The following is a 15,293-nucleotide window of genomic DNA, read 5'->3' on the forward strand; positions in this document are numbered from 1 at the left end:
TTTCAGATTTTTGTTTCAACTTGTCCAGTGAGCAGGTGGCCGGACAGGGAATGTAGCCTTTATTCCTGCTTGTTCAGATCAAACTACAGGCTTAAAGTAACATGGGGATGTATCCATTCTCAACAGTAGCAGCCTCATGAGTCCTGCTGCTGCAAAGCCGCCCTAAAATCCTACAGATGGGCCTAGCAAGAATAGAACAGAAAGTGAGTAATCTGCACACCTAGAAAACCTGTCGATCACACTTGATCTTAGAGAAGCCGGCTTTTCAAATTCAGGAAGACAAAGAAAAGGTTTTAGAAATTTTATATAAATTTTCAGCAGGCAGCATTCAACTTATTGCACTAGAGCACATTTGCAATGCCGAGCTACCAAGGCGTCTTTGTAGAGACATTGGTGTTATTCAACATAGCACTTTATATCAGGATCAAGAGGCACTCTGAAAGGAGGAGGAAAGGGAGGAATGCAGCAGGCAGCCACCAGGATTATTCCTAGTGGAGGAAGGATAGAAAAAAGCAGACAGGTTGGTTTGGAAATCAAAAGCCAGTGCAGATGGGATAGCATGCAGTGGCTCCTGCTGGCTGGTTGTGTATCCCTCCCCTTTGATGGGGGAGGCAAGGCAGTGACTTCCAGAGCCTGCTTCTTTATGGAGGAGAGAGAAATCATTAAACCCACTCCTTTGGCCAGAAGCTCATCTGCCAAAATTAAAATCCATACAAAGATTTATTTTTCCCTTTAGGGGAAGGACCCTGTTGGCTGGGGAAGGGGCCAGATAAAGGAACTGTCCGTAGAGAATTATCAGGAACACAACCATCTGCTTCTCTGATGTGGATTGAAGATGGTGTGCAAAGATACACGTGGGGTCATCATAGACAATTCAGACAAGCTTAATGCATAAGGGGTTGATGAGAAGACTTTGTAAAAGAATCGGCAGCCCTCACATTCATACTTCCTCCTCAGAGAACTAATTTGCCCTTACTCTGTTGTGGGATTCTTTTTGGTCTGCAGTTGGGGAATTGTGATCAAAGCCAGCTTATGAAGCTTACAACATTAGTGGCCTCTATCTCTGCTCTACACAATAATTGGGGCGGCTAATTTAACTGCTAGGAAAGAGCCATTTGTCCAGGCGTCACCCCTTTGGTTTCTAATCCCCAGAAATGTAATCCAGAGTGGCTGTTCAGGCCCAAGGCAGAATCTGAGGTATGTCAGTCAGCCCAAAGGCTGAAGCACAATTCTCTTCCTCAACTCTTGTGATACCACTAACCCAGGATGAGCTAAAGAGAGCGACCAAGGGAACAAGGAAAAAAAAAAGGCTTTACTAGACAAGGGAGCATGGAGTAAAGAGATACTTTAGAGTAGGTGTTTTGAGAAAGACTTGTCTCAAAGAACTTTAGAGCAGGACAAAGTCATTTTAAATAAGTGGAACACAACTGAAGACAGGCAGCTAAAATTGAACCCCATGCACTGCAGGGAGGAAAGTGTGCAATATATAAAGAAATGAGGACAGTGGCTTTATTTTATTTTTTTCCTAGCGCTCCTCTATTTTCTGTTGCACTATACCCAAAAAAAAAAAAAAAAAAAGTAAGCAAAGGATGAAAGGATGGGGGGGGGCAAGCTTCCAGGAAAAGTCACATTGGAAAGCACATTCTAAGACATCGGCAAACAGGAATTTGGTGCAATGATGGATGCTTAGGCCTTCATAAGAGCAGCAACTACAGCCTTGGCATTAAGGCTACGTAGGTCACAGTAGGTCTGTCCAGTTCCCACAAAGACAATTGGTTTGCTAGTGATGTATGTCATGGAGATTGCGGCACCAACCTGGGAAGGAAAACAAAGGGCAGGTATGTTACAGACCTTCAGGGGACCAAGCAAATCAGGATAAACCTGAAAAGCTGTTTTAAGCCAAACAACCTTATATATCTCCATGGGTATAATTGCAAAAGGATCAATACTTTGGTTGCCATAATTAATCTACAAAGCAAACTGAACAGTATTGGGTTTTTTTGCAGCCAGAAATGCAGCCCTTTTGTTCTATTCAGTGGCCATCATATCAGGCAAGTAAGGCTTGGAGCTTCTTGCAATTCTTTAATTCTTGAGCCTTCCACAAAAATTGCCTAGAGGCTGCCCAGTTGGTCTAAGACACCCCCCAGCCCCAACCAAAACATGTCAAAGGTTCTGCCTGTCACAAGCAAGGAGTTCAAATGACCCCACGCTTACCTTGTCATCAATGGTGTCAAACTTGGTGAGAACAATTCCATCAATGAGACGTGGGGATTGAGCAATGGAGTAATCTGCAAGAGCTTTGTTAAATTTGACCTGAAGGAGTGGTGGAAGGAAAAAAGGAAATGGGTTTGGAAAAATCTGCATATAAATACACTTTTGTCTTTTGTTCACATTATGTGTGGTAGAACCTTCAGAGTTCCACACAAGTGATCTACAGCCTAATTCCTGAATGTAACACACTGCATGATAACCATTCAAATGAGAGATGGATTAGATGACTGGGTTTGCAGATTAATGGGAGGCTCAAATCCACTGTGAATTGAATGATGTGAATGATCAAGGGTTCTTTTGGTTAAAAAAAAACCACTCTCCAGAAGGTTGCCAAATGGTGGAAGAGGCACAATCCTCAATGACTTCCAAGATCACCTGGAAGTTAAACGTTTGCAAGTGGGTCATCTCTGGTTTATCCTTTGGATATTATAGTTAGCTTTGATACTGTAATGTGAACCAAACTACAATCGCTCAAGCCATCCTCCACAAATGATGAAACACTTACCAGCTGATCCACAGCCTCGTTACCCACCAGAGCTTCACCCACAAACAGAACAAGATCTGGGGTGTTAACTGCAATGAGCTTAGCCAGAGCTGTCATCAAGGGAGCATTGTCTTGCATCCGGCCTGCTGTGTCCACCAAAACTACATCGAAACCTTGGTTGCGTGCTGGAAAGAAGAAAGATGGGTGAAATGGTGCATCCTTGGTTAAAGGAATAAGGCTGGGTCAGAATGGTATATATTCTGTAGCACCTTCAGAGGTGGAGAGCAAAGGCAGGAGAAGAAAAAAGACATTTCGAGCACCAACATGATTGGGTGGGGCCAGAAATGTACCGTATTTTTCGGACTATAAGATGCACCTAGCTTTTGGAGAGGAAAACAAGAAAAAAAAATCTTCCTCTGCCTCCCAGCATCCATTCGGTATTCATCTGGCCCATTTGCCATGGCCAGTTTGCTGCTGCCCATTTGCCACCGCTGCCCGCTTGCTGCCGTGGCTCGTTTGGCGTGGCCCATTTGCCACCGCTGCTGCAGCCCAGTTTAGAACAGCTGATCGGCGCCCCGCCCGCTGCAGTATTCGCTGTATAAAACGCACAGACTTTTCCAACCACTTTTTTGGGGGTAAAAGTGCATCTTATAACTCCGAAATACAGTAATCCGTGAACCTTATTGCATAGGCCTTACCATATAAAATTGCCTCCATGGCAATGCCGGCTGCATCCTTCCCATATCCCTTCTCATAAAGTTGCACCATGGTGCGACCGTTGTGGCTTTCTGGTGGATGCAGAGTATTCAGGCGGCGAGTATGAGTACGTAGTTGCTCCACAGCTCCGGCACGGAAGGTATCACAGGCAGCAATGAGGACACTATACCCGTTTTCAATCAGCCAGAAAGAAATCTGGAGGTGGGCAGAAGAACATGAGCTTGCTAACTCTTCTGAGCACATAACCCAATACATTAATAAATTAATATATTATCTTTAAGGACAAGAGAATCATCTTTCCTGCATTTTCCTCTGAAGAAGGTAGGGATCAAGAAAATGAGCAACATTTTACACCATGCTTTATAGCAGAAGACCTTAAGCAAGAAGTGAGCCTCCTATGTCTACATCTCCATAAAATGATTCCCTATGCCAGTCTGAAATCTTGGGATATTAAAAGACTTTAGTAGATTCAAAGTTCCATTTGCTTACAAACACAGAGGTAAGCCTCTACGATACCTTGGCCAAGTTGGTTGACTTCCCAACTCCATTGACGCCACAAAAAGTGATAACGTAAGGTCGGCGGTGAACCTTAGCATCCATCACATCACGCAAGACATCCACCCGGCGCTGAGGCTGGAGGATCTGCACCAGAGATTCTTGAAGGGCTTGCTTCACAGTTGATGTCACCGCTGGAAAATTGAAAGCGAGCAATATATTTCCTCCATATGATGTAATTTCATAGAAAACCCCCATACCCCATAGCAAATGTGGAGAACAGATAGACAGCCTAGGGCAAGATTAATCAAGGATACCAGCAAATAGCAAACTGAACTACAGCCTAGTTACTCTTAAGTGTGCCACATGTGTTATGTTTCTGTGTAGGTATCTCCTCCACTCTCATCAAAACATTTAATGAGATATTCTTTTGGTGGATTATGCTTTGGATTTAACACAATCTCTTTCTAGTTGGGAATGGAATAGAACAACAGAAATCATTACAGACTGGTACACTTGCAGTATGCCCTATTGCAGCAGTCCCCAACCTTGGCAACCTGGTGGGGGTCGCGGGGATGGTTCCATGTGAGAGGCAGGTGTGCATGAAGAGCATGCAGCATGTACAAGTGGAACTTGGTTCTGAACGGGCTACGGGTCTTGAGCCATGGCCTGGGGGTTGGGGACCCCTGCTCTATTGGGCAAATGGAGTGTTATAGCTCTACTGTGATGTATGCTGTTTTTTCTGATGGAAGACTGCGAACAATCTAATCCAGAAAAACCAAGCTACTTTGATAGATGGATTCCACTATGAATGAGTGTATTTAGGTTCGTATCCAAGGATGGTCACAACAGATGAGATAGTCTGCAATATGGGGAAAAGCTACCAGAAAGTTAGAAACACTTACTAGTGAAGGTACCCATCACTTTGCCTTCCAGTTTCTTTGCAACAGATTCACACAACTGAACTGCAATTTCAGCAGCAACATTCTTCGCTTTGGGAAAAGAAAAGGCACATGGTGAGTTAAGAATGTAATGTTTCTAGTTTGTATTGTAAGGCACTTGAGTCTTGTAACAAATGAGGTAAGACAGTGCTGCCTACATTCATTCTAGATTTGAAGCCAGCATCCCTCAGTTGAGCCTTTCAGCTTCTTCTGTAGTCAGGAAGTTACTTTGGGAAATAGTAAGCTTTGGCCATGCAGACCATCTAATGCTTCAAAGATGGAATTAAGCTGTGAATGTGAGGGAGGAAAGGAAGTGCAGATGTCACAGATGATTTTATGGAAAAAAATCCCTCCAGTTTTCATTTATTCAAGAAAGACAAAGAGACATTTTAACAATCAAAACTATAAGGGCTGTGGAAATGGGATTTGCGGGCTGCTCGGTTCTGCTATAAATTCAAATCTGACTGATGGTTCAAGATATATAGCTTCTACATATCCCCACGGCCTCTATATCTCTCTAAAAAACTAACATGATTCTGCAGTATACAGATCTAAACCAAGTTCTGACAGCCCTTCCAGAGATTCTGTCCAATCTCCAATAGTTCTAGATTAGAAAATTGCATCTTAACTGGAGGATCAACTCTGAAAGCAAGGAAAGTCAAAGGCATTTGGGGCGTTGACTAAGTTATAAACCAAGGACTTTGTTCTGAAAATACGGTAGAATCAAGAAGAAATACATGAAATGATACAAAACGCATTTTGTAAGAAATTTGGGGAGTTGCAAATCTTGAAACTCTTTCCTTGCTCTACCTTACTTTCATTTAGCCTTCAAGACAGAAACTCATCATTTCCAAGCCCCAACTAACATGGCCAGCTTTTCTGACTCTGCTGGGGGAATAAGTAGAATGCCTTGATGTAGCATCACTGTATGAAGCCCAAAATTGACCTCTGGCCAAAGGAAATCAGCTTACCGATCAAATGATCTTTCATCTTCTCCAGCACAGGCTCCATATCCTCTCTTGACAAGCTTTTAGAACCCACAAGGCCCTTCAGCATCCCAAACATGCCTCCAAGACCACTTTTCTTCTTGCTGGAAACAGGAAGGAGAGGTTAACATAGTGGAAAAAGCGAATCAAATAAAGGAGTTTCCTCAAGTTCTCCCTCTTCAGTAAAATAGTGATATGATCTTGTCCCAAAGGTGCTTTTGAAAAAAAGCACCTGGACTAAAGCACCTTTGGGACAACCATGATCTGGATGACTGAGAGACTCCATAGACATTTAATGATATGATCTTGTTTTGAAACATTCTTTCACAACTTCTCTAAGTTACTTTTCAGCAAGCTGACATGGGGTGAACAAAACACCCCAATATTGAAGAGCACATGAGCTACAAAATATAGAATGGCAGTTTCTTAGGTGCATGTTCCTTCATCAGGAGCCTCAACTTGTTGTTGTTGTTGTTGTTGTTGTTGTTTAGACTTCTATACCGCTTCATAGTGCTTTACAGCCCTCTCTAAGCGGATATCCTCCAATTGTTTTGAGCTTCAGTTAAACATAAGCCCCGGTCAACGTGACCAATGGTTTATGACAGTTGTAAAGCACAATAGCTGAAGAACATCAGCTTGCCCTTTTGCAAACTACTTTCAAACTGACACTGGTCTCTTGAAATACGTTCCCAAATCATGAGAACAAAGGCACAGAATCGGGAAAGTGCTTACATGTGTGTTGGCAAGCAAAACCATTTACATACTAAGTATTCCGTGACTAGCGTTTGATTTTTGTTTTATTGAAAAGGGAATTATGCTATAAGATGGGAAAAGGCATAGACATAAGTTAGTAAGGGAGACAAAGATTGGGAATTAAGGCGTATCATGAATATGCTGACTGTCCATTTTACTTCTAGCTCGCTCTTTTCCATATCAAAATAGACCATAATTTCAAGGCCTTAGCATGCCCTGCAGCTGTTCTTCGTGGCAGTTACTTCTTGTTCCAACACCAGAGGGATTCTGTCTGAAGCAGAGACTGAGTTCACACATTACTCTAAGCTAGCATTTCCCAATCTTGGTAAACTGAAGGTGTTTGGACTTCAACTCCCAGAATTCACAGTAATGATTATGCTGGCTTTGGAATTTGGAGAGTTGAAGTCCATATACCTGAAAACTGCCAAGATTGGGAAACCCTGCTCTAAGCCATAAACTCATTAAAAGTTACAATCTGTAAAAATCAAGGAAATTTCACAATGGCGCCCACACCTGCAAGTTACTTTGCAAAGCAGATCAAGAGGCCCAGAGATTTTACCTTGTGTTTGAAGAGTTTGGAACCACTTTGTCCTCTTCTCCGGGATCCTCCTCACTATCATACTCAAGATCAAGAAGACGGCCAGGCTCACGACTTCCATCTACTAGCAGCTGAACCAGAAACAGTTTGTCTTAGGCCCATGAGCAAACATCGCTTATTGTGGCTTAATTAATAAAGGGTGGTTCAATCAGAATTCAGTTAATCTTTTACTTTTGCAAATGTGGCTCAACCATTGATTAGAACAACGTGTTTGCTTTAGTGGAAATGTCTGTACTAATGTCTCGTGATACAGAAGCCCTGATAATCTTTGCTGAAGATTTCAGTGCAAGAAAAATCACTTTAGCTATGGAGAACCCTAATCAAGGCTCCAGACAAAGCCACCAGAAGGACAGGAAAGTGGAGATCTTACCATTTCTGGATCATAATTCTCAATGGGACAAGCGTCTGTGTTTCCATTAGTAGTGGAGTTACTATAATCAAGTACTTTGGCATTAGAGTTCCCTGTATCCCACACACGGGGCTTCTTCCCCTTGTCCTTCTGAGCATCCGGCTTTGGAGACTTGCTAAGGGAGGCAAAAGGGAAAGTCCTTTAGATCTCCTTACCGAGCTAAGCAGAATTCCTGTTCCGAATGACAATACATGCAACTTGGTTGGACCATAGAGAGAAGGGATTAGAAATACAAACTGCCCCCGGCTCCATCTAATAAAATAATAAACTGCTCAGAACTACTGAGATTTCAAAATTTTGAGAGATTTTGGCAATCCTCCTTGAGAACGTGGCACCTGCAATCTGCTACACTGAGCAAGGTATAGGTTGTGTTCTATATTATACCTCATCTATCATATTTTTCGGAGTGTAATGCACCTTTTCCCCCCCAAAAAGGTGAAAATCTGGGTGCGTCTTATACTCCGAATGTATCCCTGCCCAGACTCTCAAACGGAGGTTTCAGAGGCTGAAAAAAGCCTCAGAAACAGAGCTTCAGAAAAAAAGCCTCTGAAACGAAGCTTAAGAGGCTTTTTTTCTGAAGCTGTTTTGGAGGCTTTCAGAGGCAGAAAAAAAAGTTTTTTCTGAAACAAGAGTTTCAGAAGTTTCAGAGGCTGAAAAAAAAAAGCAAGGCACAGAGCTCACAACCAAGGAACCTGTTGCTAAAATTCACCTCTGGGAACACCTGATTGGGGGTATTCTGGGAGGCCGGTCCACCCGCTGATCAGCTTTTTTCTTATTTTCCTCCCCAAAAACTAAGATGCGTCTTATACTCCGGTGGGTCTTATATTCCGAAAAATACAGTAGTTAAAATGGTTGGTCTTGCTGAGGCAGTTTGCATCTTTGTAGTAACAAAGAGTCTGGCAATTCCTAACCGAAAGAGGTTTTTGTCCATGTGTTGTGCCTGCACAGAAGCAGCTTCCAGTTAGTGGGGTTTTAGAGAGGCAACTGGACAAAGCAAAGCAAAGCACCACAGCCATTTCGCTTCGTGTTTCACTTATGCCTGCTTTGCAAAAATGAAACACATCAAAGAGACCCTTCTTTGAAGCATCTCTGAAATGAAACATTCCTCGAAAGCTTTGTGGAGATATAGTACTTATCCTGGCTGATTGCGGTAAAGAGTAATGTTAGATGTTTGGAGGGCATATCTGGAGACATACAACCGTCCAAGATAGGTTCTGTTGGATGAAGAAACAAGAGACATCCATCCAACTTGTCCAGTTATTGGCCTCGCTTACTTGGACTTCTCTCCACCCTTCAGCCGTTTCTTGAAGAATTCTTCCCGGTTCTTCCTCAGAATTTCATCCTTGCTCAATTCTTCCTTTTCCCCGGTTGGAAGAGGAGGGTCCAGCTTAACGGCAGGAGCGGTTTTGGGAGCTGCAGCCATTTCATTTCCTTGAGCTGAAATTTAAAAAAAGATGTCATTGTCCCATACAATGTTGTGAAACAGGAACGGGCAGAAAGCAGCTGTAAAGCTGAATGTACCCTCACAAGATACATTACAAGGTACCACAAACACAAATCCCATTGTTCTTCAGGGTTATGAGTCATTGCTCATTCCAATACCAACTCACCTTCCTTTTTGGAACCTTTGTTTTTCTTATTCTTAGTTTTTTCTTTTGGTTTCTCTCCCCGAGTTTCTATCATAGACTTCACGGTTTTTTGGGACTTTGCTGATTGTTCAAAACTCTTCATGGCAGTGGGAGCTCGGATTTTACTGCTCTCCTCTGCTTCCCTGATCAGAAAGAGGAAAAATCATGTAATATTAGGAATGCCATGAAAAACGCCCACGTTTAAGGCATAGAATCTGCTTCCCTCCATTCCTCCTTTCCTCCTACTGGGCGCTTCAAGACATGATTTTGACCTATGTACTGTAGCTATATTTCAATGTTATTTGCAGTGATTATGTCTTCTCCCAGAATCTCATCAAATGTGTCTGTGAATATATCCTTCACAATATTTCCTAAAAAATGACTGTCTTATAAATCAGTTTCCTGGTTGATCCTAAAAATAGGGCCCTTCTGAATTATTCTTAGCATAGGAGGGTATTAACTAATCTTATTTTGGGGTAATTGCCTGGCTTCTAAATATGGATTGCACACATTGCATACATCCATACTTTCATAAGAGAAGTTTGTTATCACAAACAGGTATTTCAAATTCCTTTCCTCTTTTATGCAGGGAGAGAGTAAGAGGAGTTCAAGGTTTGTCAAGACAATTGCATAATGTTCTGTGTCAGTTCTATTTCTGTTAGTCAGAAGAAAACATCTCCTAGCAAGATTATATCCCTTAAGCCAGGATTTCCCAGTATGTGAGGTCAACCTCCCTTGGGAAATTTCTGACAAGAGTCCAGGGGCATGAAGGAGAAAGGCATTAGTTGTACATTATTACAATAAACCACCTTTCCTAAAGCTTTATTGTATTGCTTTCATTGTCATTTGTGTTCATTTTGGTGCTTTGATTTTTAGAGGAGGTATGTACTAGAGGAGGTCCTCTAATGTGGAGATTACACAGATGTGATGACAAAACTTTTAGGAACCCTTGCTATGATCTACTTTAAATGAGAAATATATAGCAATAGCACTTAGGCTTCATATTACTTTACAGTCCTCTCTAAGCAGTTTACAGAGTAAGCCTATTGCCCCCAACAATCTTAAGTCCTCATTTTACCAACCTTGGAAGGGTTAGAAGGCTGAGTCTACCTTGAACTGGTCATGGTTGAACTCCTGGCTGTGGGCAGTTAGCCTGCAATACTGCATTCTAACCATTGCGCCACCACAGCTCTTACTACATCCATTATTCTGGACCAAGTCCTACTTGCCAGCACTCTCAGCGGCCAGGAATCTAAGAATCTGATGAACACCAAGCTACCTATCTCAATATCACCAGTCATAAGACTGGGTATAGTTAACATGCTAGCCTACAGCTAGGAAGAACTTGGCAGCTCTGGAATGGGTGGGTTTTTGAACACAAATTTAAATTGATAGCCAAGACAAAGCAAATAGCTTCAAAATTCCTAAAGTACACTACAGCAAAGTGCACAACAACTGAATTGAACTAAACTGAACAAAAGGACCATCCACAGCCTTTTATTTTGCCCAGCTCTCAGCGATTCGCACTGGTCTTTCAGCTGCAAAAGATAAAGCAATTGGGATAAATCAACACCAGGAGAACGTGTGTGACCATAAAAGCGATGATTCTGTTACCGCTGGAGACGTAGAAAGTCCTCCTTAAAATCAAAGGTGCCATTAAGGATCCCAAGAGTTCCCTTCTGTTGAAACTCGTTTCGATATTTATCTCTGAACTCTTTATGGACATCATCTATCAACTTATCCACATAGGTTAAAGTCAAGATTTTCTGAAATCCAACCTGCAGAAGAGAAGACGTGTGGTTAAGAAAAAAAGGTACATAGTTAAGAGGGCTCATATTTAAGGATGTGAAAATTCTTCTGCCTTAATAGTCCACAATATGAATCAGTTGCCTCCATTCTATGTTTCTTTTCACACAAGCAGAAGGACACACACAAAAAAGACTAGATTTTTTAATGTGCTTTCTAAACAAATGAATGATTCAAATAGAAAAGAACATTTATAAGTCACTGCTATCATGACACATTAGGCTTACAGACTCCATAAAACATGAGATGCATTTGGTTCTGGCGTCACATCTTGTGGTTCCAGCCAACCATAGTTTATCAGACAAAGCAGGATTAAACATTCCATGACAATGGTGTGATTTGTGAACCTCAACACAATAGGATTACAACATTGGGAAGGAAGAATATGTTGCTGAACTGTGACTCATAATGTTCTTCATCACTAACTGCACTACAAGGAGTTATAATTTAGTCACTTGTAAAAGGCCACATATTTTTCACCTGTTCTACAAAACTAGACAATAATGATGAAACTTTTTAATTCCAGTTTAACATTCATTTGCTTTTGAAGCCTCTTTCTTTCAGCACAAAACAGCATACGCACCACAAATACAAGCTCAAATTGATTGTCCAGTTTATATTTAAGGGTAAGGGCTTCATGGTTGAAAGAGTTGCTGCCACCTCGCTCCTGAAAAGAAGAAAATTAACATAATGAAACACAAGATCTACATGTCAAACGTGGCTTCTGCAATTATTCTTGGCAGTGGGGAGTAGAGTGCAGACCAACATGAGAGAGGCAATCTCCAATGGGCAAGTGGTTGAATAAGCACACTGATTCCCCTACCCCCCACCCCAAGACCTTAGTTTTCAAGAGATACAACCTGTCCCTGCTAAAAGTATACCACAATCCATTCAACAATATGAGACCCATAGGAAGGTTTTAAAGCTTTTGTAGTGCCAGTTGAGCAGCCTGCATGTGTCCCCGTGATTATTGATTTACTGGATTTATAAGGCTCCCCAACTCAATGTCTCTCTGGCCAACATATGATGGGAAAACAAACAATAAACTAAAAGACCCAATTTATGTAAAACCTAGACAATGTATAAATTTAAAATAGAAAATGGAGAGCAAAGACAATGCAAGTAACTAAAAGGGAATTCAGCTCAATGGGATCCTATCTGTGATCCTATGTAGAACCTGGGGAATCTAGTTGAAACCAATTTATGTTGTTCTCAGTAAATCTTATTAATTAGCCCAATTACAACTTGCATGGTAACTGATTTCTTAAGATTAATATTTTTATAAAATAAAAGTCAGATCAGTAGGATAAAGTACAGAATGTTCTCATTTGAGCATTTCTTGCTACACGGCTTCTAGTGCACCATGTGTGTTGAGAACCATTGAAAGTCATCTCACAGCTACTTCCAGACAATCCTTTTCTGCTGTGGGGCCTGTGCTGCACTGCTCCAGGCTCTCCACCTTGAGATCTAGGATCTGCTTAATGTATGAATGCCTGTTAAAAACTCACAAATATGAATGTTGGGAAAATGCCTCTTTTAGTGAATATAATCTCACATTGTGGTAATGTATTTTATTGTTACTTTTCTTGTCAATTCTTTAAGAAGACATAGCATAGGAAGTGGCACCTGAGTATGGTAAATATCAAGAAAACAAATTCAAGAAGGGTTGTTTCAGATTCTGGAAATCCAAAATCAATGAAAATCAATCTTATCAATCTTATCTTTAACTTATCTTGGACTAGTTTTAGATGCTTGAGTACCATATACCAATTCATTAATGTCATGCCTTCTGAACCAGCAAATGCAAAGTTGAAAAAGACCATCTGGAAGTTGCTAAGTAGCCCTTTTAAGGCCTGTTAGCAAGGGACCTGGGAAAGCAGATAGCTTCAATCCCGTGGAACACAGTACAATCTGACTCATCAGCATAGATTTTGAAATCATCAGGTAAAGGAAAGCTTTTAGATATAAATGGATAATAATGCCAAACAAGTCCTGAAGACTTCAGAACCATCTGGTACTCAAAGTTGTGATTGGGAGGGGGGAGAGGTTTTTGAGTTATCTTACTTAAAAAGCAGGCTTTGAGTGCAGGAATATTTTGGAAGGAGGGAAGATCTATGGTCGAAAAGATCTAGCTCAAATAATCTGACTGAAATTTATACAGTATGGTGAAATTTATACAGTACGGTTCATGAAACATGTTACATTGTGTGTTGTTTCAATTTGATTTAGGCGCTAAGAATAAATTGAAAACTGCTAGTTACCTATAGCTTAAAGTAACATGCCACTTGCACATTTAATCTCTCAGATACGGTAACAGCGAAGCTTGGAGTTAACTAGTATAATTATTAAAGGCCACAAAGAATGACAAAGAAACAGATGATAGTCATGCAGTTGAACACTTACCCAACCATCCCACCAAAACAAAATCCCTGCTAGTTTAGTTTGAGATGAAAAGAAAGAAAAGAACCATACTACAGCAAAGAAAACCATACTGAAAGAATCTAGTCCCTTTGTAACATTTGCTGTAGGCTCAATGACAGAGCAGTATGCTGGGTAACTTTGCCTGTCCCAAATAGACTCCTAGGACAAAGTGCCCCAATTACAAGATGCTGCAAGAACTACTCAAAATATTGATTGATAGGCATGCAAATTAAAGGGAAGATCCTGTTTATTCAAGCTGTGTTCTTAACTATTACTCAGGCACAATCATATTAAGCATACAGGGTGTTATTGTTGCAACAGCCGCACGGAAAATATATAACTATAATAAGTGTATAACTATGTATAACTTGTATTTATAAGTATACTGCTCAAAAAAATAAAGGGAACACAAGCAGAAGACATCCGAGATCTGAATGAATGAAATAGCCTTATTAAATACTTCGTTCTTTACATACAGTCGTTTATACACTGTTCAAACAACTAAAGGGAACACAAAACTACTGTGTGTAACGAACAAAGTATTTAATAAGGCTATTTCATTCATTCAGATCTCGGATGTCTTCTGCTTGTGTTCCCTTTATTTTTTTGAGCGGTTTATATAACTATGTATAACTTGTATTTATATATCATTATACAGAAGTCATGAATTAACCCTGCTATTTCAACTGCATCCTAGACGTAGCATCAAGCCGTTAAAGACTTCTAAAAAGGGCCAAACGGACTGAAAGGTTGATTGACGGGATATCTGGGAAGGTGGAGGAGTGAAGATAATGGGGGAAGACAGAAGGTCCAAAAAAAAGGGGGGGGGCTTCATGATCAAATAAGTTGAAAGTTCCCTTTAATTGATCTCAGACCAGCTCGACTCCTTGATTTTCTCTCCCTCTTTGGCCGCTGCCCACTTCTACATTCTTCCTGTGATCTCCTGGTGGTCTCCCATCGCAGGATTAACAAGGGAAGCCTTCGTGAATTCCGCCCAGATCGTCTGGGGCTCCCCCATCCCCCCAACCCACGTCATCACCCCGCGTGGACGAAACATGCGACCCCCCGCGAAGACCTCAGGTGCAAACGGGGCCGAGGTGGGGCTCTTACCTGGAGGAGGACAGAGCGGATCAGCGCGTTCACGGGTGCAGTGCAGGCCGCCGCGGGGCCGCGCACGCCTTGGAAGCACCAGAGGACGAGCCCCCCCTTGCTGAAGATGGTGAAAAAGTCGAGCATGGCGGGATCGGGGGCGCCGGGCCCTGACCCGGGGGGGAAGGGGGGAAACCGGGGGGCGACGGGACCGAAGACGCCGGGAAACCAGCCCGACTTCCTTACCCACGTCAGAATATTCTCTAAGTACTACTCACATCCGCCGGAAGCATCTCGGGCCCCTGAAGTCTGATTGGATCCCGTCCCCGGGAGAGGCGTGACTTGCGTAGCTCATAGAGATAGAAAGTAAAGAGCTGTTTCGGCCCTCAGACACGTCCGTCGCCTTTATCACTTATTCCTTTTTTCTTTGGAACGGCCTAGATTCATGAGGGGTGAGTGAAAATCCTGGGTTTTGTCATTCGAAACACAGGATGCTTACTCCAGGAAGGAAACATGCTCAAAATAGGCCGGCCTTCCCCCTTGAATTTATAGAGATAGAAATACAGAAGAAAAGGATTGATAGGTTGGAAAAGTAAACGGGGGGGAGGGGGAGGGGTTGGACACGACAGCCTTAAAGTGGCCTCCGCGGTAGAGGAAGAGGCGGAGCTAATAGTGAGTTGGAGGAGGGAAAAGAC

The 15,293-nt window shown here is 42.0% G+C and overlaps 2 protein-coding genes across 3 annotated transcripts in view; one reads left to right on the top strand and one right to left on the bottom strand.

Moving 5' to 3' along the window:
- Nucleotides 1-14,244, top strand: part of FAM118B (family with sequence similarity 118 member B) — a 34,876-nt gene extending 20,632 nt beyond the window's left edge. The window contains exon 8 of one of the 2 annotated variants that reach the window (XM_070952582.1): nucleotides 14,168-14,244. In XM_070952582.1, the coding sequence (XP_070808683.1) occupies nucleotides 14,168-14,181 (14 nt within the window). In that variant the 3' untranslated portion in view covers nucleotides 14,182-14,244. Of the gene's footprint in view, nucleotides 1-5,733; nucleotides 5,948-14,167 lie in introns of those variants that run through there. The other variant, XM_070952584.1, reaches the window with a different exon arrangement.
- SRPRA (SRP receptor subunit alpha) lies at nucleotides 288-14,835 on the bottom strand. Its single transcript, XM_070952578.1, has 14 exons — nucleotides 14,620-14,835; nucleotides 11,672-11,755; nucleotides 10,897-11,060; nucleotides 9,265-9,425; nucleotides 8,929-9,091; nucleotides 7,616-7,769; nucleotides 7,207-7,316; nucleotides 5,880-5,998; nucleotides 4,873-4,959; nucleotides 3,989-4,161; nucleotides 3,454-3,667; nucleotides 2,777-2,940; nucleotides 2,215-2,313; nucleotides 288-1,815 (listed from the first exon to the last, which is right to left on the bottom strand). The coding sequence occupies exons 1-14, from the start codon at nucleotides 14,743-14,745 to the stop codon at nucleotides 1,687-1,689; spliced, it is 1,947 nt and encodes a 648-aa protein (XP_070808679.1). The 5' UTR covers nucleotides 14,746-14,835; the 3' UTR covers nucleotides 288-1,686.
- Between the last annotated feature and the right edge of the window lie 458 nt (nucleotides 14,836-15,293).

Source organism: Pituophis catenifer, unplaced genomic scaffold, assembly GCF_029215685.1.
Source record: "Pituophis catenifer annectens isolate HBS135680 unplaced genomic scaffold, rPitCat1.0.hap2 SCAF_12, whole genome shotgun sequence".
Lineage (NCBI taxonomy): Eukaryota > Metazoa > Chordata > Lepidosauria > Squamata > Colubridae > Pituophis > Pituophis catenifer.

Excerpts from the sequence above, each read along its gene's own strand:
- SRPRA (XM_070952578.1), bottom strand. The coding sequence starts at position 14,745 with ATGCTCGACTTTTTCACCATCTTCAGCAAGGGGGGGCTCGTCCTCTGG. Across the intron at positions 11,756-14,619 it reads TCCGCTCTGTCCTCCTCCAG|GAGCGAGGTGGCAGCAACTC; the intron begins GTAAGAGCCCCA and ends TCTTCTTTTCAG. Across the intron at positions 4,162-4,872 it reads AGTGATGGGTACCTTCACTA|CGGTGACATCAACTGTGAAG; the intron begins GTAAGTGTTTCT and ends TCAATTTTCCAG.